At 44.6% G+C, this 14,850-nt stretch overlaps 1 protein-coding gene across 1 annotated transcript in view; it reads left to right on the top strand.

Annotated features, from left to right (window-relative positions):
- The first annotated feature begins 6,113 nt into the window (after positions 1–6,113).
- The window catches only part of josd1 (Josephin domain containing 1), a 33,033-nt gene continuing 24,296 nt past the window's right edge, over positions 6,114–14,850 (top strand). The window contains exon 1 of the mRNA XM_055663112.1: positions 6,114–7,637. Within this exon, the coding sequence (XP_055519087.1) occupies positions 7,462–7,637 (176 nt within the window). The 5' untranslated portion in view covers positions 6,114–7,461. The remainder of the gene's footprint in view (positions 7,638–14,850) is intronic.

Below are 14,850 nucleotides of genomic sequence, written 5' to 3'. Positions count from 1 at the left end.
TTCTCAACATCGGAGGAGCATAGGTGAGTGCAGAAGGCTCCCATCACCATCGGGAGTAATTTGATATTTGGCACCTTGGACTTTTAACATCTAGTCCTGTGTATTTGTAAACAATAAGAAGTGACCTTGAGAATTACAACGATATCAGTTGTTTAAAATATTGTGCTTCCACGCATACAGCTTCCACGTCAACAAATCTTAAAGGGACAATGCACAAGTAATGTGTGGTCAGATCTGATGCTCAGTCACAAGATGGCGATGTTGAAAATGATTCTGAAAAGGAAAAAAGGGTTGCCAAAGTCTTGGAGTTGTTCTTTGAAAAGTGTCAGAAGACAAGAAGCTCGATATGTAAACAAGCTAAGTTAATCGGAATGCTGAAAGAGCTCACAAAATCAAATGAAAATGCAAATGAAGTACAATCTAACCTGGTTCAATTAGTCAAGTTCTGTGATGAAGTCAGAGAAAACCACGAGTCGTTGGTGAAGTTACCACTGCCTGAAAATGAGCGAGAAAAGCAGTGGGTTCAACAAAGAATGGAGGCTTTTAATGGTTTTATACAAGATGTAATGGTGTGGTTAACTGAAGGTGGACAGCAAACTACACTCTCCATAGCTGAAAGTGCCATACAACACAGTGTTGTAAACTCAGATGACATTGGACCTGATGACAGTGTTTCAAATGTCTCAAAGCTTAAATGAAGCTACAAATCTAGTTCTTCATCATGTGCATCTTCAACATCCTCTGCTCGCATTAAAGCTCAGGCAGAAAGGGCTGCTTTCTAGGAACGGGTTGCCGCCTTGAACAAAAGGCATGAGCTTGAGGCACAAGAAGAACAATTGGAAAGAGAGTAAGAATAAGTGGAATAAAAGAAGTAACAGTTGAAAAGAGAGAAAGAACAGCTGAAACTAGAGACTGAACTGGCAGCAACCAATGCAAAGATCAATGTATTTGAGGCCGGGATCAAGCAGCAGTATTTGATGGGATAGAAACATAGAAAATAGGTGCAGGAGTAGGCCATTCAGCCCTTCGAGCCTGCACCGCCATTCAATATGATAATGGCTGATCATCCAACTCAGTATCCTGTACCTGCCTTCTCTCCATACCCCCTGATCCCTTTAGCCACAAGGGCCACATCTAACTCCCTCGATCCCTTTAGCCACAAGGGCCATATCTAACTAAAACGAGCGCTTATTTGAGAAGAGGAACTGCTCAAAAGGAAGACAGCTAAATTAAATCCACATGCAGATGAACACTTGCCTGATCAAGTGCAACGGAGACATAATGTGTTGAATCTTCTGAATGTGCTGAAACTGAATCTTCCTCCCAGCAACAGGTTGTTAGACCAAAACAAACAACTAATGGACCATCTGTTGGAGCTCATGATATGACCCATCTAACTCAATACTCTCTTCAAAGGCAAAATGTACACTCATATGCAAAAGGGTGTGCAGGGGCATGTTCGCACTAACCGGAGCATACGGAACAGAATGAGAAGGCAATCGTGACTAATGCTATTCTCTCACCTCATATATGTGGGCATATTGGGGCCGGTGATGATGGAAGTTCATCTACCTTTTGCACAGAAAGCTTGATGAGAAACTGAACATTACAGGACAAAAGACCAATATTCTCTTGTGTACCATGAACCAAGTGAAGCGTGTGATCAGTCATCATATCTCAGGTTTGGAAATAGGTCTAGCACTCAATGGGTCTAGCACTCAATGGCTTGAATCAGGATAAGATCCAGAGTGCTATGCTTCAGCAAGGGATAAGGTGGAACTTTAATCCCCCAGCAGGATCCCATCGCAGCGGAGTTTGGGAACGATTGATCCGCATGGTTCGAAATGTGCTGCGCTCTGTCCTTAACCAACAAGTTCTGGGCGATGAAAGATTGCAAACTTTAATTTGTGAAGTTGAAGCAATTTTAAATGATCGACCCATTACCAAGCGTTCTGATGATCTGGAAGCACTCATACCAACATCTTCTGTTGAAAACCAAACCAATACTACCACCTGGACTCTTTGTAAAGGAAGACTTGTACATTAAACGCAGATGGGGACAGATGCAATATATGGCAGATCTCTTTTGGAAACGGTGGACACAAGAATACTGGCCTCTAATCCAAGAATGATAACGGTGGTCAAGGAGAAGCTTAGCTCCAGGTAACATTGTTGTGGTGGCTGATTCCACTGCACCACGAGGCCCCTGGCTAATGGGAAGAATATTGGAGACCATACCAGATGCACAAGGTCTTGTGCGCACAGTTTGACTTCAGACTAAGAGCAACATCTTGGAGAGACCGATAACAAAGATATGTCGGCTCCAAGAAGCTGAGACCTACGGACAGCAAAGACTGGTGGCCCTAAAGATAAAGATATGATAAACGTAGAGAAGAAGATTGAAGAATCGCTAAAGAAGATTATATGCCAACATATACTATATACCTTTTTTTTCGAAAATGTGTAAAGGATTAGGGGGTGGTGTAAGGTATATAACTCCTTTTTATGTTTATTGGTAATTATATCGTTATTTACTTAGGACAATTAGGAGCCGCTGTGTAGGAGCAATTTATGTTTAGGCAAGCCACTGTTGGCCTATTATATTATTTTGTCTCGATATTTCTTGCAGTATTATTTTGGACACTTGGGGGCGGTTATTAGATGCACAAGGTGGTGTGTATTTGGGCATAAGGTTCAGGAAGGGGCAGGCACAGGGAGGGAGAGCATACAGTTCTCACCAGACCAGGGACAGAGCAGCCAGCTACAACTTGCATGCAGAATAAGAAAAGCCTGGTGCGTTCATCTCTTTATTTGTACAGCTACTTCAATAAACAACTAATTAAACTGGAAATAATGACTGGAAGTTCTGTTGTATTCGGTCTGCATAAGACCACTCCTACTTACCTGTGTAGTAATGGCAAGAGGAAAAGAGGACACTTGAAAAGTCGGAGGTTTGCCATTACACTACACATAACCTGTAATTGTTGTTATCAAACAAAATGGGACAACAAGTCCCAAATCAAATGTTTGGTCAAAGAGCTGAGTTGATATGAACATTTTAAAAGTGGAAAAAGAAGAAGAGAAGTTTGAGGGAACTTCCTGACTTTGAGTTCTTGCAACTGAAAGGCTCAGCCTCCACAATTAGAATGAGGAGTTTCTCTTGTCAAAGGTTGGTGAATCTGTGGAATTCACACCCACAGACAGCTGTGGAGGCCACTGGGCATTTTTCAGGGGGAGATTGACAGATTCTTGTTTACTAAGGCTGTCAAAGGTTATGGTGAGAAGACACGAGAAAGGAATTGAGAGAGAAAAATGGCTCAGCAATGATTGAATGGCGGGGTACCATCGATGGGCTGAATGGCCTAATTCTGCTCCTACGACACAAAACTACGAGGAATATCTGGGATATTTAAGAGGCCAGAATTGGGAGAATGACTTCAACAAAGAAAAAAAAACTATCTCAAAATACTCAAAACACCTTCAAAATACTTTCATTTGAAGAAATGATTTTCCTATATATTTGAAATAATTGCAAACTGTTGATAATATATATTGATATAATTGCACTAAAGTTGATGCTACATTTCAAAATCCATTGAATTCAGGGTGTAAATCACAAAAAATCATGAGAGTTTTAACAAGTTTTGAGTGAGACCATTGAAACATTATTCAAAGCTTCTATGCCATTCTCAGAGGCATGTAAAGATGAGTAAACTGATGAGAGATAAACAAGGACATGCAATTGTACAAAGTCATTTCTGGCCTCGTATCATCCTAAAACTGAATTAGATTAGTTTCGTTTATTGTCACGTGTACCGAGTTACAGTGAAATTTTTTTGTTGTGTGCTATCCAGTCAGTGGAAAAAGAATACATGATTACAATGAGCTATTTACAATGTATAGATACATGATGACGGAATTGCGTTTAGTGCAAGGTAAAGCCAACTGAGAGGAGTTTAAGAAGATCATAGTTAAAGTAAGAAATGTTGCTGTTAGACTAGAGATTGTGTGGAGCAATTGTAATATGTGATTGTAGAGCTGCTTCTGTGGCTAGCACGCAAATAATCGGCTGGTTGGACGTCATCTTGGAAGCAGACATACACGTGAATTGTTGTCTTGGATATAAAGTAAAAAATGTGGCAGTCAATCGATACATAGTAAGAGTTCACAATAAGCAATACAATTATGGCCAGATAAACTATTTTTTTAGTGCTGTACTAACTCCGTGGGTTAGGCAGCATTTCTGGAGAACGTGGATAGCTGACTTTCTAGGTCAGGATGATCCTGAAATGTCTGAAAGTCTGAAGAAAGGTCCCAACCTTTACCCATCCATGTTCTCCAGGGATACTAAATGACCTGTTGAGTTACTCCATCACTTTGTGAATTTGTTGTTTTTGTCATTGCCTCATTATTTTCTGTAGGTGCTTGCTGATGTGCACCAAATATGATTCCATGTTCTTAAATCCTTTGCAGCCTCCTCCAGCCCTATGACCCTCGACGACATATAGGAGTCCACACCTAGATCAGCGGATACCGTAGATGAGGAGCAACTGTATCTGTTATTCTAGGTGTGAATTCCTATATATCGGTGAGATGAAACGCAGACGGGGCGATCGTTTCGCTGAACACCTTTGCTCAGTCCCCCTTGGCCTACACGATTTTAAACACTTTAATCCCCATTCCCATACTGACCTTTCTATCCTGGGTTTCTCCACTATCAAAATGAGGCCAAACAAAAATTGCTTGGGCAGCTGACAACTCAGTGATATGAATATTGATTTCTCTAACTTCAAATAACCCTTGCATTCCCTCTCTCTCCGTCCCCTCCCCACCCCAGTCGACCTACTAGTTTCAGTGTCGTTCTGCTTAGTTTCACTGTTTGTATCCACTTGTTATCAACTCCGCAGCCAACAATGGGCCATTGCTCCTTGATACTAGTTGATGGCTTTGATTTGTCCTTTTGCATACCTTTCATTCATTTGGCCTGTGTACTTTTTCTTACCCCTGGTTTCTTCCCCTCTCCCCTGGCTCTCATTCTGAAGAGAAGGGTCTCGACCCCTATCCATTTTCTCCAGTGAGGCTGCCTGACCCGCTGAGTTACTCCAGCATTCTGTTGTGCTGCTGCAAGTACGAATGTCAATAGACAATAGACAATAAGGGCAGGAGTAGGCCATTCGGCCCTTCGAGCCAGCACCGCCATTCATTGTGATCATGGCTGATCATCCCCAATCAGTACCCCGTTCCTGCCTTCTCCCCATATCCCCCGACTCCGTTATCTTTAAGAGCCCTATCGAGCTCTCTCTTGAAAGCATCCAGAGAACCTGCCAATATCATTGTTCTATCTGGGACATATGACAATAACAGTGTTTAAGAAGGAACTGCAGATAAAAGTGACTCGACCACCTTGTCTTCCCCTTCTTTTTTGACTCTTGGCCTCTTGAATGGGGCAGCAATCCCAAGGAGGGCCAGTAGGGGGGTGGCGGGATGCGATGACGCCAGCGCGCTGGGTGGTTTGGGGGGGGGGTTGCGCGATGACGCCAGCGCGCTGGGAGGTTGGGGGGTGGTTTGCGCGATGACGCCAGCGCGCTGGGTGGTTTGGGGGTGGCTTGCGCGATGACGCCAGCGCGCTGGGTGGTTGGGGGTTGGTTTGCGCGATGACGCCAGCGCGCTGGGTGGTTTGGGACAAAAATCTTGGAGCAGAGCTCGAAGATCTTTGGTTGACGCCAGCGGGGGGGGGGGGAGTGGTCTGCACGATGACGCCAGCGCGCTGGGTGGTTTGGGGGTGGTCTGCGCGATGACGCCAGCGCGCGCTGGTTTTGCCAGCGCGCGATGCATGACGCCAGCCGCCGCGATGACGTCACGGCGATCTTTGGTGGGAGGGGGGGAGTGGTCTGCACGATGACGCCAGCGCGCGCTGGGTGGTTTGGGGGGTGGTCTGTAGTGACGCCAGCAGACGGCGTGGTTTGGGGGTGGGCGCGCGCGACGCCGGCGCTGGTTGCCCGTGTGTGCGGTGTGTGTAGGGGGTGACGTAGTTCGATGCGCGGGAGGACTCGGGTTGTCCTTTGTGTGTGTTCTCCTGCCCGGAGGACTCTGTCCGACTTCTCCCGGTCGGCCCGTACTCGACTGTTGGAGACGCGGAAGGGGGACTGGAGTTTGTTTGCTGCCGATAGAACTGGAGAGGGAGACGACGCACAGCAGGGTCCCAGCTCACAGCCGACCCCGGGACGCTGGTGGATATTAAAGCTCAAGAGGAGTGGGGGGCAATCCTTGGCAATAGCCGCCATCGCCAGTGTGTTGCCCCAAACTAGAGAACAAGCTCCCCAGTGTTGTTGGTCATGGAGCAGAGGAGGATCCCATTGTAGTTCCCAGGGCAGTGGGGACCCACAGTTAATCTGAGGGGGTACAGGAGATCCCAGAGTGAAAGCAGGGGAGAGGCGGGTCCCCAGACGTGATAACAGGGTAGAGGGGGGTCTCCAGATTTTTACCCAAGCCAGTGAGGGGTCCCCAGAGTGATAGCAGAGGAGGTAGGGGTCTCCAGAGTTTGTATCCAAGTCAGAGAGGGGTCCCCAGAGTGATACCAAGGGTGAGAGGGGTTGGGGGGTGGTCCCCAAACTGATCGTTGGGGAGAGGAGGGAACCAGAGTAATTCTGAGGGGAGAAGGGGCTCTTCAGAGTGATTGCCAGGAGAGAGCTGGGTCCCAGAGTGATTTGTTTAGGGGAGAGGAGGGAGAACCCCAGTCAGCTTCAGGGGAGAAGGGGGTGGGGGGTCCCCAAAGCAATTTTCAGGGGAGGGGGTCCCCAGAGTGATTCACAAGGTGGAAGGATAATCCTTGGAGTCATTACTAGAGCAAGGAGTGTAGAGTCAGCACAGTTCCCAGGATATAGAGGCCGTGTGGGGGGCAGGACAGTGATTCTTAAAGTGCAGGGGGGGATTGCAGGGGGGCTGAGGCTACCAGGAGCATCCTGTTGAAATTGCAGGACATGTCTGGAACAAGCACGAATGCACAGGAGAGAGAGATCTGTGGGATGATCTGAAGATCTAAGAAGAATGCAACCAGAAAGACCGATCCCTCTAGAACCAAGAATGTTCTTGCGACAAAAGTTGAGGCTTATCGAGAGATTATAAATATCACATTGGAATGGCTGGAACAAAACACTGACGTTTGTCTTCAAAGTGTTCTATTTGTAGGAAGAAAGTGTCCTTAAACGATTCTCCCATTTTCCTGACCTTTCTTCATTGGAATCGTACAGTATATTTTTCAAGAACCAGGAAGTAACCATTGCAAATCATTTGAATGTCACAGCTTTTGTTTGAATTTGATTGTTACGGAGTTGCGAAGATACCTGACGCTCAGAAGTCTTGACATGACTATAAGGGACCTGGCATGTGAACTGAGCTCAGGGTGTACTTTTTCTTGAGGCTTGACCACGTTTCAGACAGTTAGTTTTGCTGAACTGAAAAATGAGCTGTGTCCCTTGGAAAGGAGATAAGTTGAAACTGGACTCTGATGTGCAGCCGCCCGCTTTGATTTACCACGAGAAGCAGAGAAGAGAGTTGTGTGCACTTCATGCTCTCAACAATGTCTTCCAGGACGGGAGAGCATTCACCAGAGACACACTGCAGGAGATTTTCCAGAGGTACTTGAATCAGGCGGAAAATATGTCACTCTGCCCTAGTGTACTGTGGATTAAACCGTGGAGTTGTTGGACAATACTTATGTTCGGGTTAATATGACCCTGGTTTGGTGGGAGGTTGAGGTAGAAGATAGACACAGAAATCCTGGAGTAACACGCAGCATCTCTGGGGAGAAGGGATGGGTGACGTTTCGGGTCGAGACCCTTCTTCGGACTTCTCAACCCGAAACGTCACCCATTCCTTCTCTCCAGAGATGTCCCGCTGAGTTCAGCATTTTCTGTCTACCTTTGATATAAACCAGCATCTGCAGTTCATTCCTACACATTTTGAGGTACAAGATGGTAGGTTTGAATTCCATCCTGGGGCGAGCTAATGATGTAGGTTTAGTGTGGTAGTTTAGGAGGATTGTGCTGAAAGGGCTGTCTTTTTTTTTTTGCTTGATAAGATTTTGAGCTGATATTCTATCTGCTATGTAGGGTGGGTGTTATAGAACACATAGCTAGTAATCAAAGACAAAGATCCCGATGTTTATTGGGTTAACGTATGTGGAGTGTTTTTTGGCACAAGGCCTGTAATCACTGGAGTTTAGAAGGATGAGGGGGCCCTCATTGAAACCTGAATAATAAAAGGCCTAGATAGAGTGGAAGTGGACAGGATGTTTCCACTAGTGGGAGAGTCAAGGACCAGAGGCCACAACATCAGAATAAAAGAACGTACCTCTAGAATGGAGATGAGGAGGAATTTCTTTACTTGTCGGAAGGAACTGCAGATGCTGGTTTAAACCGAAGATAGACAAAAAATGCTGGAGTAACTCAGCGGGACAGGCAGCATCTCTGGAGAGAAGGAACGAGTGACGTTTCGGGTCAAGGCCCTTCTTCTGACTGAGAGATTTGATTTAATGTCATATTAGTGTAAATGGGTGGTTCACAATCTGCACGTATTTTAGTTCAGTCTGAAGAAGGGTCTCGACCCGAAATGTCACCCATTCCTTTTCTCCAGAGATGCTGCCTGTCCCGCTGAGTTACTCCAGCATTTTGCGTCGCTGAGGAGTTTCTTTGGCCAGAGGAAGGCAAATCTGCGGAATTCATTGCCGCAGATGATGGTGGAGGCAAAGCCATTGGGTATTTTTAAAGTGGAGATTGATAGGTTCTTGATCAGTACAGGTGTCAAAGGCTATCGGGAGAAGTCAGGAGAATGGAGTTGAGAGGGAAAGATTGATCAGCCGTGATAGAATGGTGGAGCAGGCTTAATGGGCCGAATGGCCTGATTGTTCGCCTATGTCTATAAATGGCCTAAACAAGCACACAGTTCCTTATGGACTAAATGTTAGCAGTCGTTGTTGGGTTTAAGGTTTTTCTGGTTGGCTCGAAAGGGTTTGATACAGGTTAAAGAAAAACAGTTTTTCTTTTCTACATCAGAGTCATACAGCACAGAAACAGGCCTTTCGGCCCAACTTGTCCATTCTGACTATGATGCCCCATCGAAGCTTGCCCGATTTGTCTGCGTTTGGATTATATCCATCCAAACCTGTGTTATCCATGTACCTGTCCATGTGTTTTTTTTAAATGCTATTATAGTACCTACCTATCTCCTCTGGCAGCTTGTTCCATATACCGACCACCCGCAAAAAGCTGCTCCTCGGGGTCAAATTAAATGTTGCCCCTCTCACCTCAAAGCTATGGCTTCTGGTTTTTTATTCTCCCGGTGTGGGTAAAAGGCATTGCGCAGTTACCCTATCTATTCCCATGTTTAAGAAGGAACTGCAGATGCTGGAAAAACATAGGCAGACAAAAATGGTGGAGAAACTCAGCGGATGAGGCAGCATTGATGGAACGAAGGAAATAGGCGACGTTTCGGGTCGAGGCCCTTCTTCAGACTGATGTGGGGGTGGGAAGAAAGGAAGAGGAGGAGACAGTGGGCTGTGGGAGAGCTGGAAGGGGAGGAGAAAGCAGGGACTACTTAAAATCGGAGGTCAATATTTATACCATTAGGGTGTAAACTAACCAAACAAAATATGAGGTGCTGCTCCTCCAATTTACGGTGGGCCTCACTCTGGCCATGTTTGTCTGCGTGTTAGTATCTTGTACCTTCCGAAGAGTCCACCAGGGACTATACGAGTGTTGACGAAAATGGTGGAGAAACTCAGCGGGTGAGGCAACATCTATGGAGCGAAGGAAATAGGCGACGTTTCGGGTCTCGACCCAAAACATCGCCTATTTCCTTCGCTCCATAGATGCTGCCTCACCCGCTGAGTTTCTCCACCATTTTAGTCTACAATCTATTCCCATTATGATTTTATGCACCTCTATAAGATCACACTTCAGTCCTCGTCCAATGTTTCCCAATAGCTCAGGCCTTCAAGTCCTGGCAACATCCTCATTTAAAAAATCTTTATTTTCAGATTACCAACATAAAAAGGTTCTTGTTTTTCCTACTGCAGTCCATTTCGTTCTGCTTGTGATTGTGTTTAGTCAGTACCTCCTTTTTTTTAGCAAATCATGAACGGGACCCTTCATCCTGTGTTTAAAAAGCGTTGGACAGAACTGGGCAGCTGTGACTCAACTGTATAGTTGCTGCCATACAGCGCCAGAGATTCGGGTTGGATCCTGACTGTGGGTGCTGTCTGTATGGAGTTTATATGTTCTCCATGTGACCACGTGGGTTTTCTCTGGGTGCTCCAGTTTCCTCCCACACTGCAGAGACGTACAGATTTGTAGGGTTTTTTAAAACATTTTATTTGTTTTATTTTTATTAGAAGTAAGTACAATAATATGGTACCGTAGGTATAAATTGACATGTTACAGTTCATGTACAGCTGCTTATTTTTTTTATTTTAACAATAAAAAGGAGACAGAAAGAGAATGGAAAAGAAATAGAGAAGTGTGTGATATCAGAAAGTGAGAAAAAGAAAAGGAGAGAAGAAAGAAAATAGAAAGAAAAGAAGAAGAGGTAGAAAGCAGAAGAATAAAGGGGAGAGCTATTTATTATTCTTGACCACCATTCACCCAATCCTGAAACGGATCATTTCTACGTTTGTGTTGCACCATATGCTTGTAAGAAGTCGACAAATGGAGACCAAATCCTTAGGATTTGTAGGTTAATTGGCTTCGGTAAAATTGGAAATTGCCCCGAATGTCCATAGTGCCGGAGTACATGGTGATTGCTGGTCCTAGCGGACTCTGTGGGCCGAAGGGCCTGTTTCCGCGCTATATCTCTAAAGCAAAGTAAAACTGGACTGAGAGAGGATGAGAAGGTCTGAGTTCCATTTACAGCGCTGGTAAACAAGAACTGTACCAGACAGGATTGGGAAGTTGCAGAGACATTGAGGTTATAATATTGTCCCAATAACAAAGCAGAAGCTAAAAAAAACCAAACTATAGTATTCCTGGATACAAGTTGTTCGACAAAAATGGGGAAGGGAAGGAAGAAGGAGGCGTGGCGGGATTGCACGAGAAAAATCGCTGGAGAGAGGATGTCCTGGAATGATCAAGGATAGAACGTGCGTATTTGGAATTGAGAAACAATAGAGGTGCAACTGCACTGAGACTATTCTGTTCTATATTTGTGGCGACGCAAATCTTGGAGGCATAGCGAATTACAAAGAGAATAGTAATCGTATGAAAGCCCCAACAAGTGGGAATGATGTTGCAGGAAACTTGCAAAGACGTGCAAAAGTCCAAGTAGTTACAAATGTTTCCAGCATAGACCATGAACACGCAAGGGGGAAAGTGGGATAGCGTTGCTGAAGTGTTTTCAAAGGAACTTTCTTGATGGGGATTTTTTTGTGTGGTTCAATAAGATTTTAGGGATATAGCGTGGAAATAGGCCCTTCGCCCCACCATTCCTGTGTATACAAAGACTGTTGATTCTACCGAACATTACTGTAAATCTATTGCCTATTTAAAGATAGCGGGGTCAGGGGATATGAGGAGAAGGCAGGAACGGGGTACTGATTGGGGATGATCAGCCATGATCACATTGAATGGTGGTGCTGGCTCGAAGGGCCGAATGGCCTACTCCTGCACCTATTGTCTATTGACCAGCGATCACCCTGGCCACTAGCACTACCGTACACACTAGGGACAATTTTACATCTTTACTGAACCAACAAACCTGTATGTCTTTGGAGAATGCATTTCGTTGTCTCTGTACTGTACACTGACAATGACAATTAAAATTGAATCTGAATCTGAGTAGGAAGAAACCGGAGAAAACCCACGTGGTCACAGGGAGAATGTACTAACTCCGTACAGACAACACCTAGTCACGATCGAACCCAGGTCTCTGGCGCTGTAAGGCAGCAACTCAACTGCTGCGCCACTATGCCGCCCCTGTTCTGGGAAATGAAGAGGGCCAAATTGATCAGCGTGGAGGCATCTAAGAAACGGTGATTATGATATCATAAGCTTTAGAATAATTATAGATAACAATATGGTCCCCTCAAAGGTAGAATTAGTCGATTAGAAAAGGGCTCATTTTGATGGACTTTGGTCTATGCAAATTGGAGTTAAACTTCAGCTGGGGAAACCAAATTGAACAATGAGAGGCTTTTAAAGGTGGGGATGTTTTAGCTACAGTTTAGATACAGTCCCACATTAGCTGGTTCAAGAACAGTTTCGTCCCAACAACCATCAGGCTCTTCAATACTAACTACAACTATAAACTACAAACTGAGGACTTACAAAATTCTTAAGGGGTTGGACAGGCTAGATGCAGGAAGATTGTTCCCGATGTTGGGGAAGTCCAGGACGAGGGGTCACAGCTTAAGGATAAGGGGGAAATCCTTTAAAACTGAGATGAGAAGAACTTTTTTCACACAGAGAGTGGTGAATCTCTGGAACTCTCTGCCACAGAGGGTAGTCGAGGCCAGTTCATTGGCTATATTTAAGAGGGAGTTAGATGTGGCCCTTGTGGCTAAGGGGATCAGAAGGTATGGAGAGAAGGCGGGTACGGGATACTGAGTTGGATGATCAGCCATGATCATATTGAATGGCGGTGCAGGCTTGAAGGGCCGAATGGCCTACTCCTGCACCTAATTTCTATGTTTCTATGTTTGGGCTTTTTACAATGATTGTTCTTTTCAACTTGTTGAATTTGTTTTGTTTATTATGTTAACTATATTAGTCTGAAAACCGTGGCCACCAGGTTGAAGAATAGCTTCTTCCCTTCACCATCAGGCTCTTGAACTCTATACAACACTAACCTATGAACTGCCCTTGGTAGAAATAATAGCTTCTGACTTTTTTTGCCCTGGTTTTGCGTTTAATAATTTATTTAAATTTATTATTATTGCTCTAGTTTTGGGGTTATTTTAATTCCAATGTTTGTTTATAATTGTTATCTACTGGTGTTGGTGTACAGTGTAGTTTATTGCCACGTGTAGCGAGGTACAATGAAAAGCTTGTTGTTACATGCTTTCCAGTCAGCGGAAATGGTATTCATGATTACAATAGAACTGTCCACAGTGTACAGATATAGGATAAATATAATAATATTTAGTTCAAGATAAAGTCCAGTAAGGTCCGATTAAAGATATTCCGAGGGTCTCCAATGGGGTAGATGATGGATCAGGACTGCTCAGTGATAGAAGAAGGGTTTAGGCCCGAAAAGTTGCCTATTTCCTTCACTCCATAGATGTTGCTGCACCCGCTGAGTTTCTCCAGCTTTTTTGTGTACCTGCTCAGTGATAGGATGGTTCAGTTGACTGATAACAAGCAGCCTGATAATAGGCCGCTGCAAGTATTAATTAAATTGTTCTGTTTTTGGTACAGATGACAATTAAACACTCTTGATTCCCTCTTAACTCATGAAAAGTAAAACCAGATCAAAGTGCAACAGAGGTCAATAGACAATAGGTGCAGGAGTAGGCCATTCGACCCTTTGAGCCAGCACCGCCATTCAGTGTGATCATGGCTGATCATCCTCAATCAGTACCCCGTTCCTGCCTCCTCCCCTGACTCCGCTATCTTTAAGAGCCCTATCTAGCTCTCTCTTGAAAGCATTCAGAGTAACGGCCTCCACCGCCCTCTGAGGCAGAGAATTTCACTCGCCGTGAAAAAAAGTGTTTCCTCGTCTCCGTTCTAAATGGCTTGCATCTTATTCTTAAACTGTCCTGGTTTTGGACTCCCCCAACATCGGGAACATGTTTCCTGCCTCTAGCGTGTCCAAACCCTTAACAGTCTTATATGTTTCTATGAGATCCCCTCTCATTCTAAACACCAGAGTGTACAAGCCTAGCAGCTCCATTCTCTCAGCATATGACGGCACGGTGGTACAGCAGTAGAGTTGCTGCCTCAGCGTCAGAGACCTGGGTTTGTTCCTGACCTAGGGAGCTGTCTGTACGGAGTTCGGACGTTGCTCCGGTTTCCTCCCACACTCCAAATATGTACTGGTTTGTAGGTGAATTGGCTTCGGTAAAAATTACAAATTGTCCCGAGTGTGCAGAATAGTGCGCGTGTATGGGGATCGCTGGTTCGACCCTTTTGTGTGTCAAACGGCCTGTAGCTCTAAACTAAACTAAACCAAAAAGAGAAGGTATTGCAGATACCAGCTTGTGTGAACCAGGCTTATTACAGAGCACTCAGAGGGAAGGCTTAAAAAAAGAAATGTGAAGCTGAAAGCAGGAAAAAAGGACTGGTGGCAAACATAAATAAATAAATATTAAAAACTATTCTATCATCATGTGAATGAGTGTTGTAAGAGGAGAGGTGGGGCAGATCAGAAACCAGAAAATAAATTACTCACCAAGGCAGATTGTATGGCTGAGATATCGAATAAATAATTTACGTCAGTATTTATTAGGAAAAATATTGTGCAAGACTTAACAAAGGAAGATTGTAACAGAGATTTTTACTTGTCTAAAAATTGATAACAGTGAAGTACTATAAAGATTTGAACTCTTCAACTCCTGCAATTCTTATTTCTCCCATCCAACATAGTAGTCAATTCTGTTGTGCTGAAGCAAGGCAAGAATTTCATTGTCCTATCAGGGACACATGACAATAAGCTCTCTTGAATCTTGAATCAACACTAGACATGTACATTGATAGGACAGGTTTGAAGGGATATGGCCTAAACGCGGGCAGGTGGAACTAGTGTAGCTGGGACATGTTGGCCGGTGGGGGCAAATTTGGCCGAAGGGCCTGTCTTCACTGTTTCACTCTATGAGACTTCTCAAAGGATCTTTCACTCACTTCAAGTCTGACACTCTTTCTA

The sequence above is a fragment of the Leucoraja erinacea genome, chromosome 37, assembly GCF_028641065.1.
Source record: "Leucoraja erinacea ecotype New England chromosome 37, Leri_hhj_1, whole genome shotgun sequence".
NCBI classification, from domain to species: domain Eukaryota; kingdom Metazoa; phylum Chordata; class Chondrichthyes; order Rajiformes; family Rajidae; genus Leucoraja; species Leucoraja erinaceus.
Note: the sequence above shows the minus strand (reverse complement) of the source record. Positions and strands in the feature narration are given on the sequence as shown.